Raw genomic sequence first — 14082 nt, 5'->3', positions numbered from 1 at the left:
GCCGTGGCCTGATGCTACGGTGTGACGCCGTGGTGTGACGCTGCAGCCTGATGCCGTGGTGTGACGCTGCAGTGTGACGCTGCAGCCTGATGATGCTGTGTGACGCCGTGGCCTGATGCTACGGTGTGACGCCGTGGTGTGACGCTGCAGCCTGATGCCGTGGTGTGACGCTGCAGTGTGACGCTGCAGCCTGATGATGTGGTGTGACGCCGTGGCCTGATGATCCGGTGTGATGCTGCGGGGACTGACAGGACTGGCGGCGCCAGCGTCTCCTCCTGGTGCAGCCGCTCCGTCTGCCGCAGTTTCAGGATCTCGCTGTAGTTGAGCGCGTTGACTTTGTTCTTGAACAGCTCCAGCGATGTGGGCTTGCTGGCCAGCGTCCGGGTGATCTGCTCCTTCACCACCTGCATCACCTGGACAGACAAACGGGGCACACGATGTTCTGGAGCGGTCCAGTTAAAGTACAGACCTGTGAATAGCAAATTATTTCTGAAATTATTATTTGGATTATGAAATTATAATAATCATAATTTTACGTCGTTTTATTATCTTTAGAGAAAAATCCACCTAATTTCAGAAACAAATATGTTGGTTGATTTTAAATAAATCTCCCAGGGGTATGAATAATTGTGGCCATGAAAACCTCGTCTTCTCTTTAAAATCTCCAGTCAATGATTGACAGACTGGGCCGGTTCCAGTCTGGATCCGGACTGGAACCGGCCCAGTCGGAGCCAATAAACCAGAAGGATGTTCCCGCTTCGCATGGCTGCGATAAACGGGAAGTAACAAACAGGAAGTAGAGTTCGGTGCCTCTGGTAAGGCTCCGACCAGCAGTCAGAACTTCTGTAAATATGTTTTCGTTTGAAAAGCCAGAAATCACCTGAAGATAAAATTATTTTGAATTTTATTGTTTAAATCAAACTTTTCTAATACGAATCTTCAAAATAATGAAAAGTTGATGGAAACCATCCACCGAGCTGCAGGCGTTTGCAGAACATCCGGCTAAAATCTAACATCCAGATTTAAAAAAATCCTTTTTGGACTTTTTAAAACCCCAGAAAGGCTCCAGGTCAGGTTCTGGTTCTGACATTTCAAATCTGTAAACATCAGCTGAACTCGCAACAGAATCAGTGATCTCCAGTCTGCTGCTCTCATTCCTCCTCATCAGAACCCGACCCAGTACCAGAACCGTTCAGCCTGGAGTGACCGAGTCTGATCAGAGGTCAGATCTGATCTGACCTGCAGAAGGGGCGACGTACCGGACCGGACCGGAGCGGAGCGGAGCGGTCTGGAGCCACTGAGCAGTTCATTCCAGTTATTTCCAGTTTTTTTTTTAAATGTAAAGTTTTTATTTTTACTTCAGTTAATGAAATGGTTTTTTTCTTCTGGTTTTTGCTACGATCTCTTGGTTCCAACACATTTTTCTGTTTCAGTTCATCCTGAGGGTCGCTAGTTTATTACTATTGTGTAGAAGAACTTTGTAGAGGTTCACATGTGAAACCTGGACCAACCGCTGACGGATGGATGGAGGTTTTAGACGGGAATAAACTCTGAAGATCATCATTTTCTCCTTTATCCATTTTCTTCTCCAGATCTGAAAATACATAAACATGATTCTTTTCCAGATTTACAGGCTCTTCCAGATGTGACCTCTTGGTTTATTGTGTTCCTGCTGATTCCCAGGTTCTTTCTGCCCCTCTGCATGTTTCCATTTGTCCGGCCTAAAGCCGCTTTATCCTCTCTGCTGTGGTTCTGAGTCAAACCAGCCTGTTCCCCTCCTGGCCTGTGGGGGCGCTGCACCAAGAACCACTGAAGACACCGAGAGCAACTTCCTTCTTCACCAGATGGAAACAAGATGGAGGCGTCAGATTTTAGCGGTTGGAGGATTTCTGAGAAGGACCTCGCTGCAGCAAACAGGAAGGGGCGGGACGGACCGCTGTCAGTACCTTATTTGGAAGTGGGACCATTGCACTCCGGAAGTGAAGGGGGCGCTATTTTCTATACTCCCATTTTTATTTTCTTTTGAAATCTGTGATATATTTTCACCTTTAGGAAGGAGTTTCACTCTCAGCGTGTATTTGAACTTCTCTCTTATTTTCTTCAGCGCAGTTCACATTTTTAAAGTTCTGTAGCTAATGGCATACTTCTAAATCTGCTCCTTAGTCACATCTTTTCAGACCTGCTACTGCCTCTAGTGGCGTGGGGGCGGTAACACAACTAATCTAATTACATTACTAAATCAGAACACCACAAAGTCTTTATTATTTATTATTAATTCTGGCATTACTGGCACAGTAAAAGATAAATTATCTTAAAAAACACCGTATTTTTCCAACTAGCACCCCTTTTAAGTCTCTGAGACTCTACCTTATATCTTATCTTCAGACTCTACTCTACAGATACAGTCAGTGTTTTCAGCAAAGTTGAGCTGACTGTCCAGGAACGACTCGAGGTATTTAAAATTTGCCACAGTTTCAACAGGTTGGCCATCGAGTGAAACTGGAACCACTTCCAGGTCTTGTTTATGTCCTTTAATTAGCTCTACTTCCTTAAGAAAATGAAAAGGTATGTTCTTTTGTGAGGGACTTTATCTTTTACTGTTCCAGTAATGCCAGAATTAATAGTAAATAATAAAGACTTTGTGGTATTCTCATTTAGTGATGTAATTAGAGTAGTTGTGTTACCACCCCCACGCCACTAGAGGCAGTAGTAGACCCCGAAAAGATGCAACTAAGGAGCAGATTTAGAAGTAAACTGAAAACTACAGAACTTGTTAAAAACTGAGCTGTGCTGAAGTAAATAAGAGAGAAAAGTTAAAAAACATAGAGAGTGAAAATTCTTCTTAAAAATTAAGATATATCACAGATTTCAAAAGAAATTAAAAATGGAAGGAATATAGGAAATAGCGCCCCCTTCACTTCCAGAGTGCAATGGTCCCATTTCCAAATAAGGTAAGAGACTGACAGAGGTCCGTCCCGCCCCTTCCTGTTTGCTGCAGCGAGGTGGACTTCGGATTTCTCTTTAGTCTTTAGCTAAAGACCAGGAGCCATTTCTGCTGCTAGCACCAGGCTAGCAGGTTAGCTTTGGTTGTATTTACCCAGAATGCTGTGCATTGTGGTCCACTTCTTGCTTTTGGAGCGGTCTCCAGTCCGCTTGGCGTTCATATTCAAACTGAACCAAAGTTTGCTTCAACCGAACCCAGACTGAGGTTTTGGAGGACCAGAGTTAGCTTAGAATTCACACCTCAACAGACAAACCAGAGTTTCCAGGCAGATGGACTGGAGATGGGTTAAAGCGGACCGGAGTTGAATATCAGGTCTGCAGCCTCTGGTGCAGCTGCGTGTCTGACCTTGTCGAAGTCTTCCTGCGTGGCGCGCATCTCCTTCCAGGTCTTGTTGAGCAGCTGGATGCAGACGCAGAACAGCTCCTCCAGCAGCCGGTCCTGGCTGAAGAAGATGGGGTGGAAGCTGGAGCCCGTCTCCGAGGCTGCGGACACAACGGGCCGGAGGTTAGGACGGACAGAGCTGCAGGTGGTCGCAGCCATTTGCAGCGCATCGCAGCCCTTTGCAGCGCGTCGCAGCGCTTTGCTGCGCGTCGCAGCGCTTTGCAGCTCGTCGCAGCCCTTTGCAGCTCGTCGCAGCGCTTTGCAGCTCGTCGCAGCGCTTTGCAGCTCGTCGCAGCATTTGTAGCGCGTCGCAGCGCTTTGCAGCGCGTCGCAGCGCTTTGCAGCGCGTCGCAGCGCTTTGCAGCTCGTCGCAGCGCTTTGCAGCTCGTCGCAGCGCTTTGCAGCTCGTCGCAGCGCTTTGCAGCTCGTCGCAGCCTTTGCAGCTCGTCGCAGCCCTTTGCAGCGCGTCGCAGCGCTTTGCAGCTCGTCGCAGCCCTTTGCAGCTCGTCGCAGCGCTTTGCAGCTCGTCGCAGCTCGTCGCAGCGCTTTGCAGCTCGTCGCAGCCCTTTGCAGCTCGTCGCAGCCCTTTGCAGCGCGTCGCAGCGCGTCGCAGCGCTTTGCAGCTCGTCGCAGCGCGTCGCAGCACTTTACAGCAATTTGCTGCGAGTTGCATTGAAGCGCTGCAACTTACGGGGGTCTCCGATGCGCAGGATCTCACAGAGGATGAGTGTGAGCTGGATGCTGCTGCGGGCAAAGGGACACTCGTGTTTGTCCTCCCTGCTGCTGTTCTCCAGGACGAACTGCAACAAAAGCAGCAAATTAACAGCTATGACATCATCATCATCATCCTCAGCAGGCCAGGCACTCACCCTGCTGTAGGCGTCCGGATAGCGAGTCGCAAAGTAAAACATGGTGTCCAGAGCCAGCAGACCAGGAGGCGTCCGCACCAGGTCCTGACCCGGGTTGCTGTTGTTCTGGAACAATCAGGAAGTAATGAGATAACAGAACCGGGTCAGAACCGAGTCAGAGCAGAAGCGGGACCTTACAGAGAAGCCCAGCTTCTTGAACTCCTTGGCGCAGAGCGAGCGGCGGCGCTCGTTGCTCAGGCTGTTCTCGCTGTCCGTCTCGAACGCCGCCTGGCGCAGGCCGTGCAGCGCATCCCGCTGCTCCTGAAGACACAAACCACAGAAACAAGAAGTGGAACCGGTTCTGAAAAGTTCTGCATGGACACTTTAAAACAAAGCTTCAGTTCTAAACAAGAAAAGGGCCATAAAATCAGTTTTTCTGCCAATTTTGGGTCTTTTTGTCAAAACAAAAATGAAGATGTTCAGCATGAACTTATGGACAGTCATACGGACAGACGGCGGTGTCCCACCTGGCAGTAGCAGTCCAATGGCGTCCTCATGCGCGTCTCCAAGTGGTTCAGTGTGACTGACTGAAGGACGTAGAGGTGGTGGGCCATCTCATCCTGGACCGGACTGGAGCTCAGGATGATGTCCTGGACACAAACAGAGACGGGACACTGGAGGACGGGACACTGGAGGACGGGACACTGGAAGACGGGTCACTGGAAGACGGGACACTGGAGGACGGGACACTGGAGGACGGGTCACTGGAAGACGGGACACTGGAAGACGGGACACTGGAGGACGGGACACTGGAGGACGGGACACTGGAAGACGGGACACTGGAGGACGGGTCACTGGAGGACAGGACACTGGAGGACGGGTCACTGGAAGACGGGACACTGGAAGACGGGTCACTGGAGGACGGGACACTGGAGGACGGGTCCCCCAGTGTCCGTCCTCATGTGAGGGAGCTGGGGACGGCGGAGCGTCTCACCTTATAGATGTACTGACGGACGTTCTTCTTGTTCAGGAAGGCAAACATTTCCTGGAACAGAAGAAGAGACGTGTGACTATGGCGCAGAGATGCCTCCTGCCAGCAGGGGGCAGCAGCCTCTGAACAGACAGAACCAGAGAATGAAAAGAGCAACTGTTGTCTGAGGACAACAAGGGACAGAAGGCCGGCAGAGATGGGCCGACCGGGTCCAAACCGCTCCGTTCCTCAGCAGAAAACCTGAGTCAGCCTGGAGGGAAACCATCCAGCCAATCAGCAACGTTTACTGCAGCGTCAAATGGATCAGAACCAGGAAGCCCATCAACACTTTTCATTTCAACAATAAAAGTTTTTTTACTTGAGGAATTCAATAAAAAACCTGAAAATCAGATCCCCGTGTTTCCCATAGAGAAATGTTCTGTTCTCACCCAGCATATTAAAGGAAAGTTGAGTGGAGGGAGAAACTTATTCATATTAAATCATCCAAATGTATCGTTAATATTTACATGAACGTCATTTGTACCAGTGTGGATGTGTGACCCGGATGAGAGTGGAGCGGTACCGGTACCTGTCTGTCTGCGTCCTCAGCCGCCTGCAGTAAGGCCATGAGCAGAGCCATGGCTTTGGTCTGGATCTGCTGGTTCGCCCTGAAGCACCAGAGAGAGAAAGAGTCAGGGGCAGAACTTCCTGCCGGGTCAGAACCGGCCCGGTTCCACTTACACCTGCAGGTGGGCGACCAGCCTCTCCATGGTGACCTCCTGCTTGACCTGCAGGAACAGCTGGCGGCTGCTCAGAACCATGTTCTCCAGGATGTCCAGGGACACCTGCTGCATGGACACGTCTGTGGACGAGGAGTTGACGAAACCGGCAATCTGACGGGAGGAGAGACGGTCAGGGGGAGGAGGAGTGGGGAGGGGAGGAGTAGTGGGGGGGGGGGAGGATTAAGAACCTTCTTGATGAAGACGGCGGACAGGTTCTCCCAGGAAACGATGCCGTGATCCATCAGCTCCGTGAAGCTGGTCAGCGTGTGAGTCATGATCTGGTTGCTCCTGCAACAAACACAGTTAGTGATGACATCACTTCCTGTGAGATCAGGACTTCATGAGTCTCTAAAGTCACCGTGGATGACCTTTAACCTTCTGAGCTCATTTCATTTGAGTTTCCCATCAGAAAAAGTCCCAACTTTGACTAGGACATCCACAACATTATGCCATGTGTTGGATCCCATCCTGCTGCATAACCTTTGGTCATGATGGCTAACAGGTTAGCTATAGTGGCTAACAGGCTAGCTATAGTGGCTAACAGGCTAGCTATAGTGGCTAACAGGCTAACTATAGTGGCTAACAGGCTAGCTATAGTGGCTAACAGGCTAGCTATAGTGGCTAACAGGCTAACTATAGTGGCTAACAGGCTAGCTATAGTGGCTAACAGGCTAGCTATAGTGGCTAACAGGCTAACTATAGTGGCTAACAGGCTAACTATAGTTAAAGACAGACTAGCTGTAGCAGCTAACTATAGCAGCCAACAGGCGCTGTTCAGTCCAGTGAGGTATAATCGATGGTCAGAACCAGATGAAACAGGTTCAGAACCGTCCATCAGGTCCAGTTCTGTCTCTTCAGCCCTCAGGATATTTCCCAAAAGTCTTTGGGATCATCAGGAAGCTTTTGGTCAGTCTGAGGTAGGTTCCTCTGGTTCCACCACTGTTCCTCTGGATCAGTGGTGGTTCCTGTCTTGAACCCTGACCTCTGGCCTGGTTCTGATTCTTCTGGACCACCTGTTGTTGGTGTTCTGTTGGAGTGGTTCTGGTCCAGGTGAGGATCCTGGTTCTGAGATGTCGTCAGATTACGTTCATACTCACTCTCTGGAGTCCTCCACTATCTTGACCAGCAGGTTGTGTCCATCCAGGTTGATGAACTCCTGAGCGAAGGTCACGTCCCGCGAGACGCTCGCCAGCTCCTTCAGCGAGTCGCAGCGCACGCCGCCGTCCGAGCTCTGGATGCCCTTGTGAAGGTCGTCGGCACAGCGACCCTGAGGTCAAACACAGGACACCAGGATGGAGGTCAGCGTGTGGGAGGAGCTCCAGCCATGTGCGCCTCCACACCTGGATCACCAGGTTCTGGTTCTAATGCTATGCAGCTACGGTTCTGATCCGATCCGTTCACAGGAGGTTCTGAATGCCGGGCCTCCTAATCCGTCACTCTTCTTGGGGAATCTGGGTCGGACTCTGGACTGGATTAAACTGATTAGAAAATCCGACCTTTTCCTGACCAAAACTGTTTGCTGACTTCTGAGACTGAGGAGAACAGAACCACCAGAACCAACCGGGACCACCAGAACCATCAGATCCACCAGAACAGGACCAGTGGTGACGGAACCTATCTGGTTCTTCAGATCACTGATCACCTTTCCAGATTACTGGTCAGATTCTCCAGAATTAGTTCAGAAAGCCGGAGTCAGGTGGCGGCAGACTCACCGGGGCTTTGGTCAGACGCAGGATGCAGCCGTTCTTGATGTCCAGGCGGTTCTGGAAGCACAGAGCACAGCGTTTAACCGGAGAACTAAAATAATTTTTAGAATGAAATAAAAGCTAAAGTCTCAGTCAGGAAGTTTCTTCACTGCAGATGTTCCAGCAGCTCCAGAACAGAAACTTCTGGTCGGATCCACAGATTCAGTCCAGAACCAGGAACATCTGCCAGCAGAAACCCGCTTGTTCCTCCAGCTGTAGCATCATCATCATCATCATCATCTCATGCTGTTGGAGTCAGCTGGTCTGATGATGATGAGGAGTAAACCTTTGTCAGTCAGAGGAGGCGGCCATGTTGGCGCTGCGGTGAGACTGACCGACTCGGTGATGTACATCTGGACTCCATCGTACTGCAGGGCGTAGTTCTCGGGACCCGGAAGGTTCCAGCTGAGGACGAACACAATGTCAGCGCCTTCATCTACCAACGCTCAGATACCAGGAACCATTAAGACTAGAACAGTTCTACATCTCACAACAGCAAAAAACAAGTTCTCATTTTAATGAGAACTGTTCCTGTTATTATGCTGTAACGTGTTGGAGCGAGAAAAGACGGATTAAAACTAGACAAATCATTAACCTGAAACTTTTACGTTATGACAAATTTCCCCCAGAGAACCTGCTCAGCCCAGCGGGCCGTCCGCCATGTTTCTGTATTAAAAGATGTTAAGTTGACAGGAAATGTAAAAATATTACTGGGTAATTACATGTTGGAGGAAAACATGGCCAGAGAAATATTTAAACCCAGAACTAGTCTTAAAAACAGTTTAAAAAATACAATTAAAATGAATATCAATTATTTGCACTTCTGTTTAATCCAAACTAACTCAGCGGCTCCATCGGGCCCCCAGGGCTTCAGGGGCCATAAATGCTGATATTTTAACACAGATTCATAAATGTAACATTTGTTTATTGAGATGATCAATGCTGCTGAATTTGATTTAATGGTTTCAGCATAAATTAAAAGACTTTTAATTAACACTTAAATGTAAGATTTAAAGGAGCTGGCAAATTTACTTTGTAAAAGTTCAAACAACAATATTCATAGTTAGATTGTTTTTTGTTACCATAGCAACAATCTGATGCTGAGTTTAATCTTTGAGTTTGAGCTGTTTGCCCACAAACACAAAAGTAAACTGGATGATAACTGATTGTTTTTATGTTGGCCAGTTAAACTCCTCCTCCTCTCCCAGATTAAATCCAACACAGTTAGAGCTGCTGATGGGGCCCCTCAGTCAGATTCTGCTCCAGGCCTCATCAGCCTTGGACCGGCCCTGCAGGACGAGTTAATCTGGGTTGGTACATCGTGTAACCGGAAAAATGCTAAAAATAAAACTGAAATAATCTAAAACCAGCGTAAAGTGTGACATCGAGGCGAGGCTAAAGCTCCTCACCGGGCTGGACCTGCATGATGAGGTTAGCGCTGGTTCGTTAGCCGCTAACGCTCCGACCAACCGGGACACAGACATGAACTTTACAGGGCAGACAGCGCCACACGCTGGGCAGCGAGTTGAGATGGAAACGCTGCATAATCACAGATATAAATCATTCTCACCGCTCCCTCAACCCGCTGAAAGAAAGACGACAAGTTATTCCTGCGGTTCACGTAGAGCTGCTCAACCAGAGCCAACGCAGCTAGTAAAGCATGGCGGGCCACCAGGCTTATATTACACTGGGGAAACCCTGCATATTAAAGCATTTTTTGCTTTATAAACAACGTTTTTTTCTTGTTAGCACTTCTGTGCAAACAGAAGTTTTAACGAGATATAAAACTCGTTATAACGAGGAAACTTTCTCGTTACCGCTTCTGATTTTATTTTCTGGTTTTGGGAGTTAAATGCTTCCGTAGCATACCTGCAGATGGAATTTATTATTATTTACGAAGCAGTTTGTTTGTTTATTATGTGCAATAACAATAACAAAACTTGATCAAGTGTCTGGCCAGTTCCATCTGCTACATCATGAACCAATGAGCTCAAGGTTCCAGCTCTGACACTCTGGTGCCCCAAAACTGTAAACCATCATCACTGACTTCCATGAAGTAATCCAGATTTATATTCATAATCCAGATTACTGCACATGCAGCTGAAGTCAGAGTTTAGTCAATCTGAACCGTCTGTCTGTGTCTCACGTTGATTCGACGTTTTCCAGGTAAAAACTAGATGCAGATTTCAGTCGGGTGACATCTGCTTTAGAATATTTTTATTATTATTATTCAAAGTCAAAGAGGTTAGAACCGGAGCAGAACAGAACTTACCTGTCACAGACCTCCTTGATGACCGCAGACAGAGGCTTTTTCTGCAAGCACAACAGAACCAGTCAGAACCTTCAGCATGTAAAACGTCACCGCCACCAGAGGAGGACCTCACACAGCCCGACCCGTTCTACTCAGAACCGGCTCAGATGCAAACAAACCCAGACTGAGCTGCTGTCCAGCCCATCCAGATTATTCTGGATTAGAGATGAATCAGACCTCATCTGGACTGGCGGTTCTCCACCTGTCCTGCAGGTTCTTGACGTGTCGTCTGGTCCAACACAGCAGAACCAAACAGGGGTTCATCAGTCATCATCAGTCTTCCTGATGATGTCATCAGGAAGACTGATGACATCGTGAGGCCTAGATCCCCTGAAGTGAGTCCAGGTCTAGCAGCCAATCAGGAGACGGCAGACTCTGACCTGCTGGTCAAACTCTACGGCCGAAAGTATTCACACCCTGTGAACCCGGCTGGGCTCGGTGAGACGCCAACATGGCGGACGGAGGCTACCTGGTCCAGCTGGATGAGCTGCGGTAACGCCCCGGGCATCTGGATGGCGATCCTCACAATGTCCTTCTGCTGCGGCATGATGGCCGCTACGCTCTGCACGCCTCGCAACCTGGAGGAGAAACGGAGACGGACATGATGAGATGAGACGGCACAGGCTGTGTGTGTGGACCCGACCCGGTCCATCATCACTGGGTCTGCTCAGACTGAACCAACCGGACCGCTCTGTGTGTGTGTGTGTGTGTGTGTGTATGAGCTTGCTGTTGTTGTGAAGACCATTTCTGGCTTGGACTTCTAACTAAGGGTGCACTGATTTATTGGTGCCGATCTCCTTAATTTTGGGAGATCGGCCGATTTCTACATGTGAAGCCGATCTTGTCCACTGGTCCTATCTAGCTTGGCAAAGGTCTAAGAATCAACCACTGTCCTGTTTGGTCTCCAGTGAGAAAGGTTTGACTGACGCTCCAAGTTATGTCTGCACGTTTACAATCAACAACAGTGACTACACTGTTGCCAACTCAACAACTTACTTGCTATGTTGAGCAACATCTCAGACAAGAAAAATTGGCATTGGCCAGAAAACTGCAACTGGTGCACTTTCTAACCAAAGTGAGGACTCTGTTAGCGATGCACCAATCCACTGCTTTCACTTCCGATATCTGACGATTAGTATTGATATCAATCCAAAACAGCTGAAATGACTTAAACGTTTCTTTTTTAAATGCAGACATAAATGTTCAGAATTATTAATGTATTAAATACTCCTACAGTTTCACAGATTTGGTCAAACATGGAAGAACAACTTTAATCTGTTCAATCAGTGCAATTAAAACCATTTTAGCCCCGCCCACCAGGTCAAGTCTGCATGTTTGCAGTAACCATAGTAACCCCACTGTTGCCAACTCAGCGACCTTTTTGCTATATTTAGCGACATTTCAGACAAAAAAATTTGGTATCAGCCAAAATCAGAAAGGGTAGGTCAGGCGTTTTTTTTAAGATCGACGATCGGCTAGAAAACTGCAATCGGTGCAGCCCTGTTGATATTAGATTGATGGACTTCTGGACTTTATATCGACTTCCATTCATTTTAGTAACTGGATGCCTAACCCAGACAATTTTCCCCAACAAGAACCAGAACCAGTCCAGTCCTAACCAGAACTACAGTCATGGCCAAAACTTTTGAGAATGATTCAAATGTTAATATTTACAAAGTCTACTGCTTCAGTTTTTATAATGGCAATCTGCATAAACTGCAGAATGTTGTAAAGAGTGATCAGCTTAACAGCAATTAACTGCAAAGTCAATATTTGCCTAGAAAATGAACTTTATCCCCCAAAACACATTTCAACTTCATTGCAGCCCTGCCTTAAAAGGACCAGCTAACATCGTTTCAGTGATTGCTCCATTAACACAGGTGTGGGTGTTGATGAGGACAGGGCTGGAGATCAGTCTGTCATGATTAAGTAAGAATGACACCACTGGACACTTTAAAAAGAGGCTGGTGCTTGGCATCACTGTTTCCCTTCTGTGAACCATGGTTATCTCTAAAGAAACACGTGCAGTCATCATTGCACTGCACAAAAATGGCCCAACAGGGAAGAGCAGCTAGAAAGATTCACCTCAGTCAACAATCTATCGCATCATCAAGAACGTCAAGGAGAGAGGCTCCATTGTTGCCAAAAAGGCTCCAGGGCGCCAAGAAAGACCAGCAAGCGCCAGGACCGACTCTTAAAAGTGTTTCAGCTGCGGGATCGGGCTACCAGCAGTGCAGAGCTTGCTCAGGAATGGCAGCAGGCAGGTGTGAGTGCATCTGGACGCACTGTGAGGTGGAGACTCTTGGAGCAAGGCCTGGTCTCAAGGAGGGCAGCAAAGAAGCCACTTCTCTCCAGGAAAAACATCAGGGACAGACTGATATTCTGCAAAAGGTACAGGGAGTGGACTGCTGAGGACTGGGGTAAAGTCATTTTCTCTGATGAATCCCCTTTCCGATTGTTCGGGACATCTGGAAACAGCTTGTTCGGAGAAGACGAGGTGAGCGCTAGCACCAGTCTCGTCTCATGCCAACTGTAGAGCATCCTGAAACCATTCATGTGTGGGGTTGCTTCTCAGCCAAGGGAGTCGGCTCTCTCTCAGTCTGGCCTAAAAACACATCCATGAATAAAGAATGGTACCAGAATGTCCTCTGAGAGCAACTTCTCCCAACCGTCCAAAAGCAGTTTGGTGATGAACAATGCCTTTTCCAGCATGATGGAGCACCTTGCCATGAAGCAAAGGTGATAACTAACTGGCTCAGGGAACAAAACAGAGAGATTTTGGGTCCATGGCCTGGAAACTCCCCAGATCTTAATCCCATTGAAAACTTGTGGTCAATCATCAAGAGACGGGTGGACAAACAAAAACCTGGGAATTCTGACAAAATGCAGCATTGATTGTGCAAGAATGGACTGCTATCAGTCAGGATTTGGTCCAGAAGTTGACTGAGAGCATGGCAGGGAGAACTGCAGAGGTACTGAAGAAGAGGGGTCAACACTGCAAATACTGACTTGCTGCATTAACTCATTCTGTCAGTAAAAGCTTTTGTTACTCATAATATGATTGCAATTGTATTTCTGTATGTGATGAAAACATCTGACATACACGCATGAAAACGAGAGGGCAGCAGATCATGTGAAAATATAATATTTGTGTCATTCTCAACTTTTGGCCATGACTGTAGAACTTAACTCACCCATTTTCTAAATCAAACCAGTAGAACTGGAAAAGAAGTGAGGACCAGGAAATGTCCTCACTCTGTTGGTAAATGTTGTGAAAGTGGTCCTATAGAGTTAGCAATTACAGGAAAACACACACACACACACACACACACACACACACTTCACTCTGGGAGGTCGGGCAGAACCAGAACCTTCTGTGACTGTGAACCACACAGGAACTAACTGGACCCGCTCTGTACTGATCCAACCCACAGAGTCAGCCACTGGTTCTGCTGGTTCTACTGGGACCGACTCAGCAGTCAGAACCGACCCGGTAGCGCCTCAGCAGAGGCAGCTATCACTTTCAGAATGAACCCATCAGAACCAGTTCCTGTTTTTCTCTATTTCTGGTTCTGTGAGTAAAACTGAGAAAACCTAACACACACACACATACACACACTCGGTCTCTCTCTCACTCACTCTCAAAAGTTCTGGTTCTGACCCGGCTGCAGGAGGGAGGAGCTCCGGCTGGGTGTCTGTGGACCCGACCCGGTCCATCATCACTGGGTCTGCTCAGACTGAACCAACCGGACCGCTCTGTGTGTGTGTGTGTGTGTGTGTGTGTGTGTGTGTGTGTGTGAGCTTGCTGTTGTTGTGAAGATCATTTCTGGCTCATTCTACAGTCCGGGATGGACTGACTGGACCCAGGACCAGAACCAGAACCAGAGCCAGGACCAGAGCCAGGACCAGAGCCAGGACCAGAGCCAGGACCAGAGCCAGGACCAGGACCAGAGCCAGGACCAGAGCCAGGACCAGAGCCAGGACCAGAGCCAGGACCAGAGCCAGGACCAGAACCAGGACCAGAGCCAGAGCCAGGACCAG

The 14082-nt window shown here is 48.3% G+C and overlaps 1 protein-coding gene across 1 annotated transcript in view; it reads right to left on the bottom strand.

Annotated features, from left to right (window-relative positions):
- elmo3 (engulfment and cell motility 3) overlaps window positions 1-14082 on the bottom strand; it is an 18816-nt gene that overhangs the window by 2713 nt on the left and 2021 nt on the right. The window contains exons 2-16 of the mRNA XM_007577656.2: window positions 10511-10619; window positions 10003-10043; window positions 8066-8135; window positions 7698-7748; window positions 7083-7252; window positions 6174-6273; window positions 5945-6096; window positions 5793-5871; window positions 5228-5278; window positions 4761-4883; window positions 4432-4554; window positions 4255-4359; window positions 4077-4185; window positions 3350-3486; window positions 250-413 (exon numbers count right to left, since the gene is read on the bottom strand). Of these exons, the coding sequence (XP_007577718.1) occupies window positions 250-413; window positions 3350-3486; window positions 4077-4185; window positions 4255-4359; window positions 4432-4554; window positions 4761-4883; window positions 5228-5278; window positions 5793-5871; window positions 5945-6096; window positions 6174-6273; window positions 7083-7252; window positions 7698-7748; window positions 8066-8135; window positions 10003-10043; window positions 10511-10588 (1553 nt within the window). The 5' untranslated portion in view covers window positions 10589-10619. The remainder of the gene's footprint in view (window positions 1-249; window positions 414-3349; window positions 3487-4076; window positions 4186-4254; window positions 4360-4431; window positions 4555-4760; window positions 4884-5227; window positions 5279-5792; window positions 5872-5944; window positions 6097-6173; window positions 6274-7082; window positions 7253-7697; window positions 7749-8065; window positions 8136-10002; window positions 10044-10510; window positions 10620-14082) is intronic.

This window comes from Poecilia formosa, unplaced genomic scaffold (genome assembly GCF_000485575.1).
Source record: "Poecilia formosa unplaced genomic scaffold, Poecilia_formosa-5.1.2 Scaffold449, whole genome shotgun sequence".
Lineage (NCBI taxonomy): Eukaryota > Metazoa > Chordata > Actinopteri > Cyprinodontiformes > Poeciliidae > Poecilia > Poecilia formosa.
Note: the sequence above shows the minus strand (reverse complement) of the source record. Positions and strands in the feature narration are given on the sequence as shown.